The sequence below is a fragment of the Electrophorus electricus genome, chromosome 4, assembly GCF_013358815.1.
Source record: "Electrophorus electricus isolate fEleEle1 chromosome 4, fEleEle1.pri, whole genome shotgun sequence".
Taxonomy (NCBI): domain Eukaryota; kingdom Metazoa; phylum Chordata; class Actinopteri; order Gymnotiformes; family Gymnotidae; genus Electrophorus; species Electrophorus electricus.
In genome coordinates, this window is record NC_049538.1 from 24,026,159 (window position 1) to 24,048,567 (window position 22,409).

The 22,409-nt window shown below is 42.3% G+C and overlaps 1 protein-coding gene across 1 annotated transcript in view; it reads right to left on the reverse strand.

Moving 5' to 3' along the window:
• Positions 1-577: 577 nt before the first annotated feature.
• Positions 578-22,409, reverse strand: part of si:ch73-386h18.1 (zinc finger homeobox protein 3) — a 28,266-nt gene continuing 6,434 nt past the window's right edge. The window contains exons 2-9 of the mRNA XM_026999530.2: positions 18,027-20,837; positions 16,376-16,604; positions 12,364-12,453; positions 12,088-12,224; positions 11,708-11,908; positions 10,230-10,338; positions 4,256-9,523; positions 578-4,101 (exon numbers count right to left, since the gene is read on the reverse strand). Coding sequence (XP_026855331.2) covers positions 2,768-4,101; positions 4,256-9,523; positions 10,230-10,338; positions 11,708-11,908; positions 12,088-12,224; positions 12,364-12,453; positions 16,376-16,604; positions 18,027-20,801 — 10,143 coding nt within the window. The 5' untranslated portion in view covers positions 20,802-20,837 and the 3' untranslated portion in view covers positions 578-2,767. The remainder of the gene's footprint in view (positions 4,102-4,255; positions 9,524-10,229; positions 10,339-11,707; positions 11,909-12,087; positions 12,225-12,363; positions 12,454-16,375; positions 16,605-18,026; positions 20,838-22,409) is intronic.

Genomic DNA, 22,409 nt, shown 5'->3' on the forward strand with positions numbered 1-22,409 from the left:
CTCGCTCTTACCCAGTTCAAACCCTCCCCCTCTGCTCTCACTTAATGAGATGCGCAGAAATCATTCTGAGGTGAGATGTAATTTAGACCTCATCTCCCAGCACAATACGCCCCCGACAGGCAATCACATGCGCGCGCACACACACACACACACACACACACACGCGCACAACTAAAAGCAGTTAAGTGTACGTCCTCTTTCACCACAGTAGCAAGCCACAGCCCACTCAAGATGCCAGCTTCCCCCTTACACACACATGAACTTGAATTTCAGTTTAAACCTTAGCTCCACTGATTGTGTCTCATTTAACCTCCATTGATTTCCTATTTTCTTGCCAATTGCTTGTCTCCTCTAGATTGTCAAAGTAGAGTTCAGTGTACACTTAATCAGGCTACAATACACAAACAATACCCAATGGAATATTAGAATTTTGTAGTAATATATTTTTAAGCCTTTAATTAATTACTTAGTTGGGTTAAAGAAAAGAGTTTTAGGGGAAAAAGAGCCCTTAATAGAAATGACTGAGCACCACTGGACCACCAACAATATTGAGGGCCAGAGCTAAATAATGATCTAGTAAAATGAAGCAGACTTTATTGAATCTGAATGCTTGTATAAGAGAGGACGGGAGAGACACTAGCCCAATGAATCACGTGATAAACACAAGTGCATAATGAACATGTACATTATTTGGCGATCGCGACAGTAACAACATTTCCAGGAGCACATACAGTAAACGGAGTCTCACAGCAAGTCCAGACTCAGGCATGAGTGTACACGGTACAGTCCCCCTAATCAGGAGAATACAAGAAAAACAATTCACTGAAACAACAATGTGATATTTGGAATGCAAACTTTGTATAAATATAACATCATTGGTTTTCATCATTTGTTGGTTCAGTTAACATTGGTTGTTTAGAGAGGAGAAAGTAGCATGGTTAATGGATATTCATTCACAGTCTTCACAGTAGTCTTGGAGCATGTGGGCAGAGCTGCAGCGAAATGGAGACAGGTGCTCTGGCTAGTGTGTAGTCATTAAAGCTTCAGCAAAAAGCAAAATCGAGCATGCATCTTAGTATCAATACAAAACTACAATAGCAGCACACTGTATTTCCTCCAAAAATAAAACCAAGCATGTTGAGCAAAGCAAATAAAAATAAAAGCAACAATAAACAAACAGACAAAAACATAAGCCAGTGACAAGGTAAACAGAACAATCTCCACCTATATTACAAACTGCAGTGGCTGAACCTCGGTGATGTCCTATACTCTCAGCAGAGAGGCTTTGCGGTTTTTGGTTTTCTGTTCGTTTTACATATGAGGTCACAAATGTTCTAAAGTTTAAACAGTATTCTCATAGCTGACTCCATCATCTAAAAAGGTTTCCTTTCCTTAAAAACAGTAATATTTTTCTCAAATATAAAGAGTTTTCTCCCATCCTTTGTATGCACCAATGGTACTTTATCTTTGGATTTTCCTTTAAAGCAATACTGTGAGTTATTGTTTTCATTAGTAACATTATTGTTGTTGGTGTCATCATATATGGCAAGTGCAGAAACATTCAGGAAGAAAATTACTTTGTTCAAGAGGAGAATAAGAAACTACTGTCAACAAAGTAAAAAAGAGTGACTTAGAGAGCATAAAAAAGTTAAGTGCACAAATTAAATGCTATAAGTTTTAAAGAGAACAAAACCATTTCTTAAATCTGCACCGACATTTACAGATGTGGTCTGTTAACTCGGCTCAGCACAGGTGGGACAGTTGCACAGTAAGACTGTTCAACTAGGTCAGACAGGATAAAATGTTTAACACTGGCAACCTCAAGTGTCTTTGACAAAAATTAAATATACAAGTCATTTCTTTTAAATCTACCTCACACTTATGTCATTTGAATTTAACAATCTACGCAACACCAAAATGTCAGTACATGTATCTAATATTAAACACAATAACTTTTTCGGATTAAAAAAAAGAAAAACAAATAAAAACCCAACCCCCTATTCTTTCTCTTCACAATTAAAGTCTGCGTTAGTCTTTGTCTGGACATGTACCTGTCCAGTATAAAAAAAGAAAACATTTATAAGATTCATTGACAAAGCAAACTAGGTTTTAACATTTTTGTTTCCAACAAGTCATTTGGATTTAAATTTTTTCTCTTGGTATACATCAGAACTATTTTTGTTTTGTTTTGTTTTTTTAACACCAATGTTCAGTAGCAGAACAAAATGAATGCATGTTGACCTGAGAGTAGACAACATTAAAATGCATTAGTTTTGCAAGCCAATATTATATTAACACTTCAATTGTGTAAAATTTTTTGTTGGTGTGTTTAAAACAAAGAATAAACAGACTTTTGGTTAGTTAGTTATTAAGTAATCATAAAACCATCTTAGGTTCTACTCCAGTTCTTAGCTGTGCACATTTCAGTTTCCAAACAGTGTTTATGTATTCTCAAGTTTAAATTCACCAGCATATTGATGTGGGAAAACATTCTACTGACACTTTTTTGGTTACAAGCATTGAAAATGCAAGTTATATCCTACCTACAGGATTCAGTCCCTTTAAAAGTTTTTCAAACCATCACTGGGCTCTCATCTCTTGCCTTTTTATTCCACCAAATACCATCCATTTCTCTCTCAATCTTCCTTTGTCTCTCTCTCTCTCTCTTTTTTTTTTTTTTTTTTTAATACAATGGAGTCTGTTCCAAGGCAGACAAAATTACAGCTACAGTTGCAATAGTCAGCATTCAGCCTTTAGCTCCAATATATTATGTGGACTCTTGTTCCTCTGCTGACCCATCATTGTTGTAACACCCACTGGCAGAGTCTGTTGGTTTTAAATGACAACTCATAACATGGCCGTTTAGGCTTGAGGTAACAGTTGAGGGTAAAGAAAGCTGTAGTGATGGAGAAACTGGAGGACAGGCAGGTTGTGCAGCGCCAGATAAAGCTGTAGAGGTTGATGGAATTTTGGTGAGTTGCTCAGGTGAAGTGCTGGGGATCGGAACTGTTGGCCTGGAGATGCTGGAGATGGCAGAGGAACTCTCTGGTACAGACTGCTTGGTCTGTGATATTGGAAGGGATGTCTGGTTGTTGGGTGGGTTTGGCTGCGAGGTAGATGAGGGACTGATGTGAGGTAAAAGACGAGAGGCATGCTCTTTGGCATTCAATTGCTCCGCTGCTCTCTGTCTGTGCTGAGGGGACTCCAGGTGCTGAAGGAGTTGTTCATTTCCATTGAGAGAGATGTGACAGGCAAGGCAGTCATACAAGGCAACATCCTTACCTTTCTCTCTGCATGTCACTTTGGAGACAATACATTGGGTGATTAGGAAGTTACTGTCCATCTTAGTGTTGCCAAATGAGAAAGTAGAGGAACTTTTCCCAGGTTTGTTTGAATCCAAGACAGACTCCTTGTTATGAGCAAGATCCTGAGAATGTGCTAGAGCAGAGATTTGGCTAGCCTTGGCTTTCTGAGGTTGTTGCAGCAGTTGTTTCTGTTGAAGCTGCAGCCTATGCTGCATCAGTGCTCCCTGCAAATTGTGCTGATATTGTTGGAGAATGGAGCCTGGGGAAAGACTCATTAGAGCTTGTGGCAGGACCGGGCCATAAGGGAACATGCTTTCCATACCAAACATGGGCTGTAGAAAACTTCCAGGAAGTGCTGTAGGAATCTGTGGAGGGAAAATTTGAGGGAATCCTGGCATAAGACAAGGAAGGAGGGGACTGGAGAGCAAGGCTGCCTGGTCAGTAGTTCCTGCTGCTTGCAGAGCTTGTATTTGAGCTGGTTCCATGGTATATTCCTTACCAGATTTTGGTGTAGATGCAGCTGGTGTGAAAGAGTCTTGTTTATCTTTACTAATACGAGAGTTTGAATGACTAGCATTGCCAGTAGAAGCCCTCTCAATCTTTTCAGTAGGATTACTGTTATTTTCAGAGTTGTTCTCTTTGGAAACTTGGAGTTGCAAGTCCAACTCTGTATTCTTTGGGGTTAAGACAGAGTTGGTTGTGCTGACTGGAACTTTTTCAGTGATGGCTGACATGGAGGAAGAGGATGATGTATTGGGCCTGCTGATCTGTCCATTTGAGGGGGGATTACTGGGCTCTATACAGAGTAATTGAAAAAAAGCATACATTCAGAACTATTTCACATAAGACAACAATGCATAAAATACAATACATTTTAAAGTTGTGTTATGATCTAAAATTAAACATTCAATGAAGTAACATAACAGGTCATGCCAACTCTCATACAATACCTGATTTTGCTGAAGAGAAGCTTGCTGATGTGCTGCCAGCCCTTGGCCGATTTAAATATTGAGGTGTAGTGTGATTAAAGACCCCTGAACCTTCTGAAGACTGTGGCTGTACTACTGCCAGGACCTCGCTCAACTTCTTTATATTATCCGCTTCTTGCTGAGACATCAGTTGGCGAACACTCGCAGTGTCCAAATATTCCCGATCCCTGTCCATTTGTCCCCCTAACGCCTCTTTTACTTTAGCAAGATGCTGCTGAGAGAAGACGTGGTCCCGCACAGAGAGACAACCACTGTACTTAACACCGCACAGAGTGCATTCTGTCTTGGGTCTCTCAGTACATGTGCTCTCTGTGCCAAATTGCTTGGCAAGGCTGAGCTTTGCTTTCTTCTCCTTTGCACGAGCATTCTGGAACCACACCTGCACTACCCTCTTTGCAAGTCCAATATCATTTCCTAAAGCTTCACACTCCAACATGGTGGGGGTTTTGTAATCACTGAAGCAGGCTTTAAGCACTTTCACTTGCAGGCTGCTTAGCTGCGTACGGTAGCGTTTTTGACCATGCCTGTCAGCATCTATGTTTTGACTGTTTGATCCTCCGGGACAGGGAGAGGCAGGGTCAGCTAAGCTTGAATTCTCACTGTAATCGAATATTAAATCATTTTCAAAATCTTTAGCATTGAAACTCATTGCTGGGCTAACCAGCCCTGAGGACAACTTGTCTTCACTTTCTGAAGAGGCCTCTCTCTCAGAGCTAAAAGATAACTGATCGATACTATTATGTTTCACCTCAACAGGAAAATTTTCTTCATCTGTTGTGACTTCATTTGGGACTGTGTTTATAGAAGCACTCTTATGGTTATCTAGCTTGTTACGTTCAAAAGACTGCTGGGCTGAAATAGATGGTCCTCCAAAGTCATCTATTCCCCCACCCTTTGATGGCCTTGGACTCAGACGCTGCTGGTGTGAGGATGGATCCATGCTTTTACCAATTGGAGAATTTGGGCAAGTTAAAATATCACCTTGGTTTAGCATCTGTAAACAGCTTTCCTGAGTCATACCAGATATTGCCATGCTGTATCCTGCAGTTTTGGCTTCATGCCAATGTCGTGAACGTATGTGAGCATCAAGGGCAGTTTGTGCCTTAAAAAGTGCTCGACAGAATGGACATCGTCGGTGGGCTTGGACTGGACCCAGAGCTCTAAACTGGCCTTTCCTCTCACGTGCTCGTGTATTTTGGAACCATACTTGAACAACTCTTTTCTTGAGGCCCACCTCCTGGGAAATGTGATCAAGCATTTGGCGTGTAGGATTAGAATCTAAGAGATATTTCTGATATAATATCTCCAGCTGCTCTGGGGTGATGGTTGTCCTCATGCGCTTGTCCCGCTGGGGATCATCCACATTGCTGTCCCAGTCATTTTCCAGAGAAGTGGTTCCTGATTTTTGTTCAAGCTTCCTCTTTAAGGAGTTTATAGTTGAGTCAGGAATGGCTGCAACTGAGGGCAAACTGGCAGGTATCTGTGGAAATGCTCCAGAAAGTAAGTGCCTGGCCAGCAGAGGATTAGCTGGATCAAAAAGCATAAAAGGCATGTCCACAGGGCGGTCAAGGAACTGTGGTGTAACAAAAGGATTTTGAGCAACCAGGAAGTGCATCTGCTGATGCTCCTGCCAATGTTCAAAAGAAAGGAAGCTCAGTTTGCACTGAATGCACTGGTAAGGGGTCATTTGCTGCACTGACTTTAACTGTGGTTGCTGGGAAGGATTTGTCAAAGAGTTTAAATTCTTTTGAGAATTCTGAGATGGAACTGGGCTTGTCTGAGACACAGAAGCATTAGACTGCTGTTGCAGAGGGGATATGGGACAGGTTTGGGTGCTTGCCTGTAGCTTTTCTTCATCATGAGGATTTAGCACTTCATTTGACTCTTCAAGTTTTGTGTTAGCAAAACTCTGGTAAGGGTCACAAGCTGCTCTCTCCGTAAGATAACCAGAGACAGAAATATGATCTAACTGCTCTTTATTTCCATGCTTTACATCTGTATTTGACTCTATGCAATTTGACAGGCTGGAGGTTGAGGGTGTTGGAGTAGGGCTTGAGGATTCAGATGGAGTGGGAGGTATAGGATCTATAAAAAGCTCATTTTGGTCAAACTGTGCCTCATTATCATCATCATCTTTATAGCACACTTTTTTCTGATGACTGATGAGATCAAAAATTCGCTGAAACACCATATTGCATTTCTTACACTGATAGTTGTTGGAACTACGAATATAGCGCTCATTAGAAAACTCCCGATGTTCATCTTTTCCTCCTTCTCCCTGGTTCTCATAATTCTTCCTGGCTTTCTGACGGGCATTTTGAAACCACACAACAATGACACGAGTCGAAAGATTCAGGAGGCTTGAGAGTTGCTCAAATTCATCATCTTTAGGGTAAGCATTTGCATCAAAGAAATCCTGCAGGACCTTGAGCTGGAAGTCAGAAAATCTGGTCCTTGAGGACCTCTTTCCTGCAGAACACTCATGTCTTGGAGGCTCAGGAGAGGATGACCTGGAATCCACTTTGACATCTTCGAGTGTTGTGATGGGTGGATTGCTGAAGTTGTATGGAGAATCCTTATTGCGCTGGCGCTCCTTAAACAGTGTGTTTCTAAACCAGTGCTTTATAACTTTATGTGATAGTCCAGATTTATTGGCCATGTCCTGGATTTGGTCTTCATTTGGGGAGTTATTGATGTCGAAATACTGTCGTAGAATTCTTAATTGGTCATCTGTGATTCTGGTTCGAGGTCTTTTTCCCTGCTGCATCAGAGCAGGAGTTAACTGGTGCTGATGAAGCTGTGCTAAGTCGGGTGTGAGGCCAGCCTCAACAGCTGGCAGATGTACTGGGAGTTGAGGGGTCAAAGCCTGCAGAGGCATGGAATGCATCATAAGTGGGGGAAAGAGTGGCAAGTCAATGGGTAAAGGAAGTGGAGTTAATGGAACTTGAGGAGTGGAGCCAGTAGGGGGGGTGACCATGGTTTCAGAGACACGAATGCATGATACAGCTTTCTGGTGAGGTGGTTCTGTTGGAGTGGGAATGGGTGGAGATGCAGCAGGGGATTGGGGAGGGGGCGAAGCTTCAGGAGTTGCAGGTCTAAAAGGAAATAGTTTATCATACTGTTCTCTGTAGTCTTTGGCAAATTTCTCTAATGAGTGTATCGGAAAAATGGATTGGTGAATATGCTCTTTATGGCTCTTTAGTATCAACACATTTGAAAAAAGCTTCCCACAGGATTCACACTCTAGCTTCCCAAAGAACTCTGAATGATCCACCTCTTTGGGCATTGTCTGTTCATTTGGTACAGCCTCAGCCTGATTTCTCTGATACTGTTGCTTATTTTCATTAAACTGCATGACTAACTCAAATCCTATGTTCTCCAGCAAAGCTTTCGAAACATTCCCAGGTGCATCATGAGCTACTCGTGGTGGAATTGACTCACTCAAAATTTCTCCACTACTTAAAACCTCATCTTCAATATCTTCTTGTGCTCTGAACCCATCAATACCATCATGAAAGGTTGGCTCATGAACCTTCACGGCTGCTTTATTATTGCTTTGTTCATCTACACGTTTGTTACTTTGAAGATCAAAGGTCACACAATTAGCATTTTGAGGAACAGGAACCTCCTCCTCAGGAACCAGAGACAGTAACTGGTTACGAGCACAAGCGGCATCTCCATTCTGTTGTTGTTTACAGGCAGAGATAAGGCTACTCTGTGGCAATGTCTCAGAGGGATCTTCAGGTGCTACTGGCTTTGCTGTGCTAAGGTTCAACCCTAAGCCTTTTAAGTTTAGTTCAGGATTGATCTGGAACTCCCCTCCTGGGATGAGGAAGGGAAGCAGAAACTGCTGTTGCTGTTGCAGTGGAAGGAGAGCATCTGTTGTGATAGGGAAATGGTGAAGTAGCGCTGGATTGAACAAATGGGATTGGAGGAGGGCTGCTTTCTTCTGGAGCTCCTGCTGGATCTGAGCTTGGGCCTGTACTAACTGCTGTTGCTGTAACTGCTGCTGTAATAATCTATGCTGCCTTGTGGTTGATGCCACTGTGTCTACTGTTTGCTTCTTCTTGTACTCCTCAGACATCGTGGAAAGACAGGTGTTTTGGCTTGATATGACATTGTTTTCAGTGCTCTGTTGGTGGTTCAGCTGAGGTTGATCAAGAGCTGAAGAGGTACAGCTCATGTTTGTCCCAGCAGTCATGCACTTCAAGGCTGTGTGGGAGCTGGATGTACTCTCTGTTAAGGAAACCGCCTTACCAAGCAGAGGGTTAGAGGAAACTGAGCTTGCTCCTGATGAGTCAAGCTTGGCTGCACGAGCTTTGGTTTGGTGTAGGACAGATCGCATATGAATCTCTAAGGTAGAACTCTGGCTGTAAGCTACATTGCAAATGCTACATTTGAAGGGTTTGTGGTCAGTGCTGCTGCTGACAGACTCCGGCAGGCCAGAAGAATCTTGCACAGAACGCTTAACTTTGTGCAAGTGTGAGACAGAGTTATAGTGGACTAAGAGAATATTCTTTTGTGTGAAAGATTCCTTACAGACTGTGCATTTGAACGGTCTTGATGGATCCAAAAATTTTTCTGTTGACACATTTGGGCCTTTTCTCTGAGGCATAACAAAATGCTTTGCATTAGGTTCAACATCTTCTCGAAGTAAACTCAAATAACTGTCTCCAGGGCTTGATTTCTCCTCCATGTCACTTTCTTCGTCTTCCTTCACTCTCTCCTCTTCAAATGATCCCTGTTCCTCACCAAGACTTTGGTCTTCACCACTCAGGAGGTCTTCAGTCATCAGCAGACTGCCACATAATTGCTGCAGTTGGGCCTCGCTCAGCTCTAGGTGACTTGTTTCCAAGTGCTTCCTCAGCGCCTGAAGTGTACGAAAGCTGCGTTGGCAGAGACAGCACATGGTGGCAGCCCTGATGGCATGGTACTGAGAATGCAGCTGCAGCTTTTCAGCAGTTTTAAAGGCAAGGCTACACTGACTGCATCGGTATTTGTAGACATGGCGATCGGAAATCGGCATTTGCGGCCTTTGGCTGTGGAACTGGCTGATGTGCATCTGGAGAGCACTGGATGACGCAAGTACTTTGTTACAGCCTTTCTGCCAGCAGGGGAAAGCAGCAGTGTTTTCCTTGGTGGATTCTGCATCTTCTAAGTGCGGCTTTGGGTTTTTTGATATCTCTGTTTGACATGTAGTGATTCTCTCTTGTTCACCTTCACCTTGATCTAACAGCCAAGAAAACCAAAATATTTTAGATTTATTGTTAAAAACAACTACAATATTTTTTTAATTTTTCCTTCTTTACTTTTTTAAAACTTTTTTTTACTACAAAAAGATTCAACTAATTTATGCCTAATTTAACATCTTACTGTATTCATATACAATATAAATAACCCACGCTGAGTTAAATTTGCATTAATTATAACATTCTTATACAACTTTTTAGGGTAACAAAAAGTAACTGGTAAGCCTTGAGAACAGGAAAAACAGTCCTGGGGCAGTGTTAACCTGTACTATGTTTATGCAAAGTAGAGAGTGTGTAAATGAAAGAAAAGAGAACTGATATCAACTCATCTCTGGAACCTTACCCCTATCTGAAAGTCGTCTCTAAAACCCTGAAGCATTGTTTTAATTCCAAACATAAAATGTGTGTGAGAGCACAGAACTGATACAACAAAAAAGGCCAATGCACAGTTACTGGTGGATTGCAGTATAGAATGAACCTTTCTGTGTATGCTTGACTTGTTCTTTTAGTACCACTAATGTTGGTTCAGTTATACACTTTTGGGGAGGCAATACACAAAGTCAACAAATGAACAGTTTATAGGCACTTCTACTCAGTATTCTCCCAGGACTCCACTCCATTCATGCAGATAGTGAATCTGTATCGTTTCCTCTTGATTGCTGAGTCGAGACTGCGCTTATACCTACCCTCAAGTCTCTTCACTCCATTATAACTGGAATCTGCCTTTGTCTGCTGGGAACTGGAGCCCTGTACTGGTAAGAACATCTTTTCTGGCAGCACATCTGAGGCAATCACCTGACCATGTAGGAGTGGGTGAAAAATATAAATATATGTTAAACAAAGTCTCATTATTCAGCCACTTGAATTATAAGTTACAACTATGCCATTACATGCCAGCCTGTTTAGTAGTGCAGTAACAGGTATGCATTCATTTGTAGTACGCTGGGAAAGCCTGGACTCTTAATTTAAACTGCAAAATGAAGCTGCAGTCATGGAGCAACACTTACGGGGGTTCAAAGGTTAAGTGTGAAAGGAAGCCTTAGGAAGCCATCTCAAAGTGTTGAGCCAACTCTAGATCAAAAAGCCACATTATTTACCCCTCTATTCTTCTATCCTTTTACTTTTAAAATTAGCAAATCGGCAGATCTCTGGGGCATTCAGACATCGAGAGGCAGAAAGACACACAACAAAAATAAAATGGCTGCCATTTCCATCACAAAGCACACCATTTCAAGAAAGTGCTTCATTAGAAGACAGGAGGCAAGCAAAGAGACCCTCTCAAGGTCACATTTAATTTAGAGCACATAATTGGGAAGCACAGTTCATAACGAGAACCACCTAGCACCGGATCAGGACTAATGAAGCTCAATTATTTTCATTACCCTATCTTAGACAAAATTGGGGGGTGGGGGGGTGGGGGGTGACAGCAGGGAGAAATGATGTTGGGAGGGGAGGGAGACATAAGGAACTAGAAAGATGAATACTCAGTGCAGAGGTAAATAAAGGACAAAAGGCCCTCACACAAAACCAACACTGGCACAAGCATAAATGCATAAAGAGCATAAATGTATCAGAGTGGCAAATGCCACATTGCTTGGGAGACTATTAAGCCTGCCATTGAATTAACAAAAATAGTTAAAGGAAAAACAAACAAGCCTCTACATCTGTAGGTTTAGAAGTTATAGCTTATTTTAAATTTGTTCCCATGTATTTCCCTAAAGACTGTCATTACAAATAAAAAAAATCTTAAGTTCTCATTTGCCAGGGTATTCCATGTCAAAAAAGGAATATTAATAAATCTGCAATGTGCCCATGTTATGCACAGACCTTATTTACTGATTACATATAGGTTAAACTTACAGCACTACTAACTATATGTATTGCTAACCTGTTATGATCAATGTTTCATTTAGAATCAAGTGGGTTGAGGGAGGGCAATGCAGTACTGTGACAAAGTTCCATCAAGAAAAATAAATTGTGACTGGTGTGCATTTATGCATCCTGCCCTGCCAGTGCAGCCCACCTGCCAATTACAGCTGAGTTTAACTAGATGCACAACAGGAGGTTGTCATCTGTTAATACCGCACTTAGAAATCTAGAGCCGATTCTGCAGTGGGCCACACTTGCTGAGGCTTAACCCTCGGTCTCAGTCAGGGCCTCTCACCGTATTGATGAGTTTCTGCGTACAGTCTGCAGTCACACTGTGCAAGTGCGTGAGATGTGTGCGCAGCAGGGTGACGCTGCGCAGAGTCTCCTGGCACAGAGGGCAGCGGAGAGTGGGTTGGACAGCGTGCTGGATCATCACATGACTCCGCAGACGGCCAAGATCAGCATGACAAAATCGACAGAATGGGCACTGCCGCACCTGGGAGAGGGCGCAGGAGAGGCCACACTGCAGCATGACTGAGAACAGGCTTCTGACACCATGAGCAACATCAGTGTGTCAGAAAATATAGAAAATGTTTCCATTCTCAAAAACTGAGCAAAAAACAAAACAAAACCCCAAATCGGAGCTTTCTGAGTCTCATTTGCCTCCATTCTAACCTGTTCGGAGGAAATTTCCTCTTGTGCTCGAGGCCGTTTTAGTGGTAAGGAGTCATCTGTTTCACCAGGTGCAGAGCTGGGGCGTTTGGGACTGGCATAAGGCTCACTCTGTCCATTTTCCTCATGAATGGATACTCCTAAGGAGAAATCACACACACAAAATACATTTCACCTCATATTCTCATATTAAAATCTATTTTAAACAAAACCATCTACTGCAAGAGGTTGAAATCTATACTGCATGAATAACAAAAGCCATTTAGAGGTATTCCTGACCCGTTTTCTCCCCCCTTGTGTCTGCATGTTTGGTCCGGTCCTCCTGGTCAACAGTAATCTCAGTGGGTGACTCCATCTCATTCACATCTCCTAGGGGTGGGCGTGGGGGAGTAGGGAGGAAAAAAAAGAGAGAAATGTTGACAATCTAACCAACAGGCAACTTGACAGTGTATTGTTTTAGTCTTCTGGTTAGTATTTATTCTGTGAAAGCCTTTCCTGAATTATAGAATTATTTGTAGAAAATATCATCAATTTAAGAAACAGCCCCTCTGACTTCCTTTGTCTTTGTGCTCTTGGACTGCAAAATTTAACCTATAGGGGTCACCCTACACTATGAGGGCCAGGCTTCTCACACACACACACACACACACACACACACACACACACACACACACACACACACACACACACACACACACACAAATTATATAGACTAGCTACTGCTTTTTACTGCACACACCTAATGCTTAAAAGAGATGGGAGGAGAGAGAGAGAGAGAGAGAGAGAGGAGAGCAGCGATGGAGAGAAAGAAAAGCTGAAGATCAGCCGTGTCAGCAGTGCTTCATCTGACCGTCGGGGCTTTGAAAGTCACAGGAGGGAGATAATGCTGAAGAGGTCATGAGGGTCACTCACTCAGAGTCCATTTCACTGCACAAATTAGAGGAACAGCCAAGGCTTTGAAAATGGCAACAGGCTTAACAGGAAAAGGATCTTTAAAGGATTTTTAAAATCCTTTAAAAAAGACCTTTTACACAGTCAGTATATTTTCTGCTTTATTCTGCCCTTTACAAAATAAATGTAAAAGGAACTTTGACAACATAAGATCTAATGACTCCACGAATAAAAAAAATAAAAAATGTAAAAATGCATATGCTGTTATCTGCGTTTACCTTCACAATAACCATTGCAATGTTGGAGAAATATTAACAGGCAGAGAATGAACATTCTGATCTGAAACCCAAACAAACCTGCACGAAAGGGAGCAGATATATTCTGTTGTCCTTTTTCAGTGTCTAAAAGCCTTGGCCAGGCTGCAGAAGGACAAGACACGTTGCCTCAGGACACACAGGACGTCACCTTCTCACCACAGACCCCCCCACCCCCACCCCGCTTTCTGGCTTTCTGCTTCCTTGACAGAGCGATTGTTTGCATTCATGGGGGAAGGGAAGAAAGGAGAGGAGCTGATTTGGGTAGGTGTTTAAGGATTAGAGACGGGAAAGCCAGAGGAGACAGAAAGTCAAAAGGGTTGTCATAACAGACCAATCAAAGCACAGCTGAGGCATCTTCTAGTTGTTCAGAGAAGATTGTTATGAAGAAGGGAAAGAAAGAGGGAGGGAGAGGCCAGCTGAACGCCAATTATCCTGACAGACATGCTATTGATTTCCTATCAGACCTACACAGCCATAAACACAGAACACATAACCTGAAACTGTCCAATCCGCTCTGCTTACGAACGCTCCACTTCACCCACCACACACTCACTCGCATGTGCACACATGCAGACACTAAGGCTGGCCAAGGATTTGGCATGCAGTTAGGGTAATCCTTGTCTTTTTTTTTGGCATTTTAATTTTGGGGAAAAAAGGAAAATATTTGTCAAATAAAATAAGAAAAACAGAAATGGAATGGAACTGTATATAATGGAACTACTGAATGGAAGGGACAAGCAAGTGAGTCTGCACTCATATATCCAGAAAATAGCTGATGACTGAATCTTATGAGCAAAAATAAAATGTGTCAGAATATTTAAGATTTCTGCAAAATGGGAAACACCTGGAAGGTAAGAATTAAGAATGGATTTGATCCTGTGAATGAGGATGAGGAATGTATTTAGTATGTATTATGAGAATACAACTAATTTTATAGCAAGGTTATATGATGAATAAATATTAACATTTCACACATTTTTTATATTTCCATTCTCATCATTCAGATAATAATTAGAGAATTTTCAAAGCAACTGCTTTAGAAAAGAAAAAAAAAAAACAAAACTAATTTCTATAGCTATAAAATACAAAATGTACTGATTAAACATCCTTATATCAAAGCTGTGCAGTTCTTCTGGCTTGTTTCCATCTCACACAAAGAAAGAGCATATGAAGCCGCATCAGGGCAGTGAGGTCAGCCCGGCCAATAATGAAGTGATAAAATGCATTCACACGGGCTAACAGACTCTATACACACTCTCGGCACACACCTCATCAGCACTTCCTGCTCGGCTCAGAGATCAGTACATGAACGCTCGGCAGCATTGATCCATTATTGATTATAAATTAGGGAATGCCCTGCGTTTCTACAAAGATCAATAGTAAGCCATTGAGACACAGTGATCCACTCCACTACTGTTTATTCAGCCTCTTCACTAAGAGAAGCACAGGCGAGTCACTCAGCACCTCACCCAGTGTTTAGCTCACACACTCAAACTGCTAAGCGGTTAACAGTGGAACCTAACCTGAGCCATGGCTAAACACAAGGACAATGGGTTTCTCCCTCTAGTCTGTGTTTGACTTTTCCTTTTACTGCAGGGGGTGAATGTCCCCATGGTGATTTGAAAACCAGTCCTAATGAAAATCCTAGTGTGTGTGTGTGTGTTATATATATATATATATATATATATATATATATATATATATGAATGAGAGCACAAACCACTATAAAGGGATAATTACATCCCTAATTACAAATTAATATTTCAGGGGAAGCTTACAGGTGGAAATACAATGAGGGAAAAGCAAAATATTTTTTTTTTTCTTTTCTATAAGAGACATGTCAATTATTTTATTACATAAGGTTTAGGCAAACGCCTCACAAAATGAAACTAAACAGAACATCCATAATGAAACAGCTTTCCTTCTTAAAGATGAAAATAAATCAAGAAAAATGGACAAATCAAACATGAAAAGTCTGTATGTATTTATCAGAGTTGGACATTAGGGAATCTCTTGCACACACTCTCTCTCAGTTAGTCTTATTCTCACTCCCTCCTTTAGAGATTAATTGGATAACATTAATTAACTCATTTCTTGTTAGTGGGTGAGGCCTTTATCGGCTGCATTGATTAGCCACCACCCCTAGTAAGGCCTCCTTCTGGGCAGCGAGAACGTAACAAGCCTGATTATTGGCAGATAAATTAACACAATCAATTTCTGCCATTCTCTACAAAAATCTCTTACTTGCATTCTCATTCTCTCTCACACTGACTGAGTGCAGGCACTGGGCTATTGTTTAAGTCATTAGTTGGGTTGATCTGGGGTTTGAACCAAATGCTAATTGACTCTACCACCCGCTTCTCTCAATTACCCCAGAGTAAATAAGCACGCTCTCGCTTGCTCTCTTTATATTCAGCTTTGCAGTTTTCCCGCTTGCCTTTACGCCCCTCCCCCTCTGCCGGTTTCCCGTTTTATTTTCCCCAGCTGCGAACAGCAGAGAACACGGTCGACTAACTATCTTTTGTGTTTATGACGTGTTCTATTAGCAATTACCAATTCACCATGACATGACATTGAATGTATGGGACAACAATGTGTTTTATTTATTTAAATTGATGCTGTTTTTCTAGACAGGTAGGGATTACAAAATGTCCTATATATTTTGGATGTTTTGTGTAAAGCTATTTGTTAGTATCATTAATGGTTACATAGTTCAGAACCTTTTAAAGGAAAAACTAAAATTATACTGAGAACAATACATGATGTTTTTCAGCAATCTACAATAGATTATTAAGAGAGAAAATAACAGTTCAAAAATTTGCATGACAATACTATGAACAACATTTTCCCAAAACAAGGCAAAAGAGTTGTCATGATTTATTATAATTATAGTTTGATAAAGTAGGTAAAAATGTTGTTTACAGCTTTTGGTCTTCATACTGAAATCTGTAAAATGTCTCTATTATTAATAATCTATATTTCTCCAAAGACTTTCAAAATTTGCTGTGCTAAAGATGATGCCCTCTTGTATTCTAGACAATGAATCAGAAATCATCGAAAGACCATGCATTATTTGCTCTTACCATTATCTTGAGCAGGAGTCTTTCTTATTTTAAACATGGCACCAAGCTCCTCCTCTTCGTCCTGGAAACCTTTCTGGATTTGCTGTAGTCTGAGTAATCCCTCCCCTCTCTGGTGACTCAATGAATTGGAGTGCTGCACAAGACTGAGACTGTTCTGGGTGGAGTAATTACACAGCACACAGTGCAGCCACCCACCATCAGACACGGTTCCTGCATACTGCTGTAAATACTGAGAAAGAAAGAAATACGAGACATGTTAGTCATATATTTTTTTGTTTATAATTTTCCAGGCTAAAAAAAAGCAAAGCTAGACACTGTTAGAAAAGAATACCTTCTATTAACTTATCCATTCTTTTAGCTGACTACCCCACAGAAGTACCAATTCTTTCCACTAACCAGGGGTCGTGATTAGGATCAGTTAATTGGTTTATAATCCTAAACCTTTTTTAAAGAGCCCTGTACTTTTATTTGATATATAAACAACAGAATTCTATTTGGTTTTTAAACAGCTAGTATACTAGCTAAAAAAACAATGCCTCCTTCTTGTGAAACAGGTTCCAAACTTTGTAAGTTTTCTAGCTTGCATATCCATATAGTTAGCTACCTACCATTAATTTAGTTCATGATCCATATGCTAGCAAAAAGTTACCCAGCTAGCAATATATTTCTAGAATAGTAAGATAGATAGTGAAGTAGCTAATGTTATCTACTCTAGTAACTTAGCCTACCATTTTTCCTTTAGAAAGATGGGATTTCAATCTGACGTTCATTGGGAATTAGCTCACTGAGTGTGTAAAATACAATCATGCACACAATGAGAAACACCAGTCCACTTGCTGTGCTGAACTCTAAACTGATTAGAGATGTGCTGGGCTAATGGACCACATTAGCAGGAGGGGAAAAAATAACATACAATCAATCTCCATTACTAAACAGACTGCAGAGGCCTGGGGGCAAGTGAGCAGTTTTTATCCTCAGTATGCCATGCCCCTTCCCAAAATCTACTTCAGAAATGGATGGAAGACTTTAACTACAACTACACCTGTTTACAAAAGGGCAGACTGTTTATTTACATTTAAAAAGCTTATCTGGTAAATTACTTGAATTTAGGTCGCAACCGGGAGACAGGAGAAACAATTTGGTGGTGCAATGATCTTGGAGAACTGACTCCCAAGAACTGACTGCTGAAACTGAGCATGAAGTAGTAAGTGGTGACAGCAGACTAAATCAATAGAGCCATCTCAGCTGTCAAAGGGAGCTCATGTTTGTCTTATTCAACAGTGAGACAACAGGTAATAACATTCTACATCATATTAGCTTGTCACCATAAATATAAAATATTTACTTTTTTGGAAAAAGGTACAATGCCAACAATGATGAAAAATGAGCAATCAAAAGTGTTTTCTGTGAGATATTTCAGCCAAAGTAATCACATCACAGAGACAGTTGTTCAGATTAAACCTAGACTAAAAATAATTTACAATGGACAGCCACCATTTACAGTGCAATTTAGTCCAAGACTAGACCTAATCCATGTTTGAGAAACACTCCCATACTGAACAAAATGAGAACACATTAACAGCACAAACATGCAATGTCTGACTGAGCTGACACACACACGTTCAAAAATCACTGACTGGGAACAATTTACCTTGTACAGTCTCAAGCTGGCCTCATGTCTGGGGTTCACTGTGTGTAGTTTTAGCTTCTCCAGACTGTTGGCCTCATAGTTGCATGCATTACACCTCAGCTGCACTTGAATACCAGTGGACATACACCTGAGCAGCCATTCCTCATCTTCCTCTTGGTTTCCATTGTGGCGTCTGGCTTCTTGCAGGTGTGCTGCTAGCTGGTAGCGCTGAAGGTGCTTATCTGTCTGGCAGTGCAGCTGGAAGTTGGCCCGCAGGGGTGTGGCATAATGGCACAGCCGGCAATTGTGGGCGTCACCAGCCGTGCTCCTCCAACTGGAATCAGGAAGTGAGCGCTGTTTGGCCAGATGCTGACTAAGAGTCTCCAGGCTGTCTGAGGAGAAATGATCACATAGCGCACATTCAAACAGTGCCTCTGGAGCATCTACCTCTGCCAGCTTCTGGGGAGGCTCTTGTACAGCCTCGTCAGCTTGCAATGCCAGGCTGGGGTCAGACAACCTGCTCTGGGGATGACAACAGCGGTAGAGTTCAGTGGCACTGTGTCGTCGTTGACGCTGCATGTGGGCCAGGTTTTGTTGCAGGAGAAGCATGTTGTGTGTGTGTTTCTCGCTGGTCATGTGTATACGAAGATTCCGTGCTACGTTGGTTTCATAGTCACACACTTCACATCGCCATGACGCACGCCCCTGGACTTTAGGAGAAGGAGAGCTGGCCTGGGGGGTGTGTGTGTGAGACAGAGGGCTGGGTTGCGCTTGGGGAGCATGTGGTCGTGCCTGGGTCTGCAGATTCTGCATATTGTTGAGATGTTTGTCGGACTGCATGTGGATGCTTAGGTTGCCCTTGGTGGTGGTGGAATACTGGCACACCTGACAACGAAAAGGCTTGTAGCCACAGGTGTATGTCTCCCCCCGAGCAAGGCGTGGGTGGCTCTGCCCACTGCTACAGTAAGGGCACTGCCCTTCTTCAGAATCTGGGTGCTTCTCCTTCATATGGGCCTCTAGAGTCTGCTGATACTTGTAGTGCCAGTTGCACTTGGGGCACTTCAGTGTCTTGCAGGAATTTCGTGAGTGGGTCATGGTACCTTGACCCACAAAAGAGTAGGAAGATCCCTGCATTCCATCTTGTGCGATGATGAAACCCACATCATCTCCAGCCAACAAACTCCCTCTAGACCCATTGTCTGTCTGGCCATCTTCTGGCAGAGATTTGTTAGTCTGGGTCAGAGGCGGGCTGGTGGCTGGTGACTGAGAATTGCTAAGGTCCTCGGGTAGGTCAGAGTAAATGACAGCTGTCTTGTCGTCAACACACACCCTGCTCCTGGCTTTATTTGCCATGCCACAGCCCTTCTTTGACAAGATGTTCGGTTCAGTTTCCATCACACTCTCTTGTTTGGTGAGGTCTTCTGGAGTACTGATTATGGGCAGGGTTTGCACACTAGGGGAAAGTGGAGTGGGGCCGTGGCAGTTAAAGCTTGTTCCACACTCTAACTCAGAGTCTGTACGAGATTTGGTGTTATTCATAAAGCTGGTTGCTGTGGTGACAGAGTTGGGAGAATTGGGAATGCTTTGGTTTGAAAGAGTCACTTCAGTCATGTGCTCTCGTACGCCACTGATGTCAATGCTACTTATTCTATAGTCTGTACAGCCAACAACCTCTGAGCTCAGCCTCTCCTCTGTTTCTCTGCTACTTCTGCCATCTTTCCATATGTAATCATCCTTGCTCCACTTTATGCCCTCTCTGCCCAGGGTTGAAGGGTCTTTGGCAGGGCTCAACGCTGAGGTAGGAAGGGGGGCTCTGGGTAGAGAGGGCTGGAGAGGGAGTCCTGTCTCAGACATCTGTAGGTCTTCCCTCTCTTCCTGACTTGGCATGCCTACCGCATGGTGCCCTGGATTTGCGGCTGCTAACTGGCTTGATCCAGCACATTCGCTGATAGTTTTTGGTTCTAGGAAGCTGAGGAGTGGGCAGTCGCTGTGGCCAACAGGCTGCAGTATGGCACATGTGTGCCGGAGCGAAAGCAGGTGCCTTTCTTCCGTGTTAAGTGTGAAGTTGTGTTGCTGCAAAACGTGACTTCGGAATACGCGCACGTGGTTGAACGACAGGTGACAGAAAAAGCACAGAAGGACGGGGCGTGCGCCATCAGTGGACGCCTGCCCCGTGTCAGAAAGGCCCGTCTGGGCAAGCGCTCCATCTTTGGATTGGCAAGTTAGCAAAACAGGGGTATCTCCAGCCGGGTGGCACCAGTTATTGTGGTGACGGAGGTGGAAGACATGAAAGCTCTTCAATGTAGAGCTCTGGGAGAAAGCAAAATGGCATGTGCTAATAATGGGAGGGCGAGAAGAGGACCCAACCACTCCAAATGGCAGCTGACTCTGGCTCTTTAGGACATAAACAGAACCATCAGCCTGGTAGATAATCTCCCCAATTTCATGTTCTAGCTCATCACAGTCTAAATCATCATCATCATCATTATATTTAGCATTCTCTTCTCTCATCTCTTGGCCTTTCTCTAAAAAATCACCTGTTGCATACTTGTCAACCTGTTCATCAATTCCTTGTTCACATCCACTTCCCAAAGTCCTCCTTTCGCCCGGGCTTTCCCCCTCCACTCCGTTCCCCCTTTGTGGGTGGGAGGGTTCCCCCTTTGTGGGTGGGAGGTCAGAGGCTTTATTCTTAGGCAAGTGGAGTAGGCTGGATGGAGCCGAACTGCAGAACCCTGGTGGCCGGTTCATGTAAGGGCTGGAGGCTCCATCATCAGAGACAGAGTCACAGCACTCCATCCTTCCGGTTACTGGACACACTCATCCCACCATGACCTGCAGAAAGGGGGGGGGGGGGGAGAGCCTGGATAAATAACATCCTCATTGAGAGTAAGTTTGACAGCATTTTAACATAAAGTGTTAAAAGTGCGTTTGTGCAAACTTGTATACCAGCAACGCAATATGCATTTAATAATGCTCCCGAATGTGATGAAACTACTGCTATTCACAGTCTGAGAGTGAACAAGTGAGTGAATGAGCAATAGAAAAAGAGAGAGAGAGAAAAGGGCTACACTGTGATCAATAGCTGTTTGTCAGGCTACGTCACTGAAAACTGAATATTGCATGAAGGAACTTTCTTGGAATTACAAAAATCTCTTCAATTAATGTCTTGTGAAGCCTGTCCCCCCATCTGCAGTAAGCTCCCTATTAGTAAACTGAAGGCCACAGAGTAAAGGGCGCTCCATTGAAAATGGTTTGCTCAGTGTCAATGCCTTCAGGCTGCACTCCCTGACATCTGTGGCTTCTCTAGAGACCCTGGCTGCAAAAGCCCCCGAGCTGTTTGACTAAGAAGTGGTTTCAGTTTAATTCTATTTACATGGAGCTTTTCAGCATCTGCTCTCACAGATATATATTTATATATAGGCCTACAGTACATACACACAAAGCTGCACTGAACTTATGTATGATTGTTCGGAGTTCTAACCTACTCACTTGTACAGTTAAAGTCAGTATGAGCAGTTGGATGTGAGGAGTGAGGGATCTTTGTATTTGAAAGGGGATCTGTTGGGAATTGAGGAAATTACATTCTGTGTTCTTGTACATGTCTTTGTATGTGTGTGTGTGTGCATGCACATAGGGGTAATTGCTCAACCTCCCAGTTTAAAAGTGCAGATTGTGCTGAGATTCAGATGGTTATATTGAGCTCTTTCTGATCCTGGCTGCTGGAGGGGGTTAAAGTGCTTATAGGAAAATCAATAGCATGAATGCTAAGCAACTTACTGGAAGCCAGAGCAGGATGCTACCACAGTACTAAGGATGTGTTCACTGATTTAAGCTCAATCCAATCCTCAAGCCTGGATCAAGAGGCTTTGAAGCCAAGTCAAATGCAAGTATCCCAACAGCAAAGAGGGGCACTCACATGGAGCAGTCTGATCCCGCACACACACAAAGCTTAATAAATACATATTTACTTACTGTATCTATCAATGATACTGAACAGAAACTGTATGAGAGTGCTGTAATTAGTAACATACCTTATTAGCAGCTAGGTTAATTACCCCTATCTTTGGGACACCTTACATGAGGGCACACAGCAGGAGACAAGACACATTTCAAACCAATTACTGTGTGCGTGTGTGAGAGAGAGTGTGAGTGTGTGAGAGAGAGAGATGCATTTTTGTAAACATTCAGCATAAAAGGTTATTTAGTAGGAATAACAGGTAGAAGACATTACAGGTTTTCACAGAACCTGAAAATCCATGTCAAAGTCTCTGAACACTTCCTAACACAATCACATAAAAACATCCATAGCTTTATCTATCTTACATGAAGTTAGATGTTTCTGATAATGATATTAAACAAAACCACCCCATTTACTTCATTACCTCTAATAAAGCAGTAAATCTT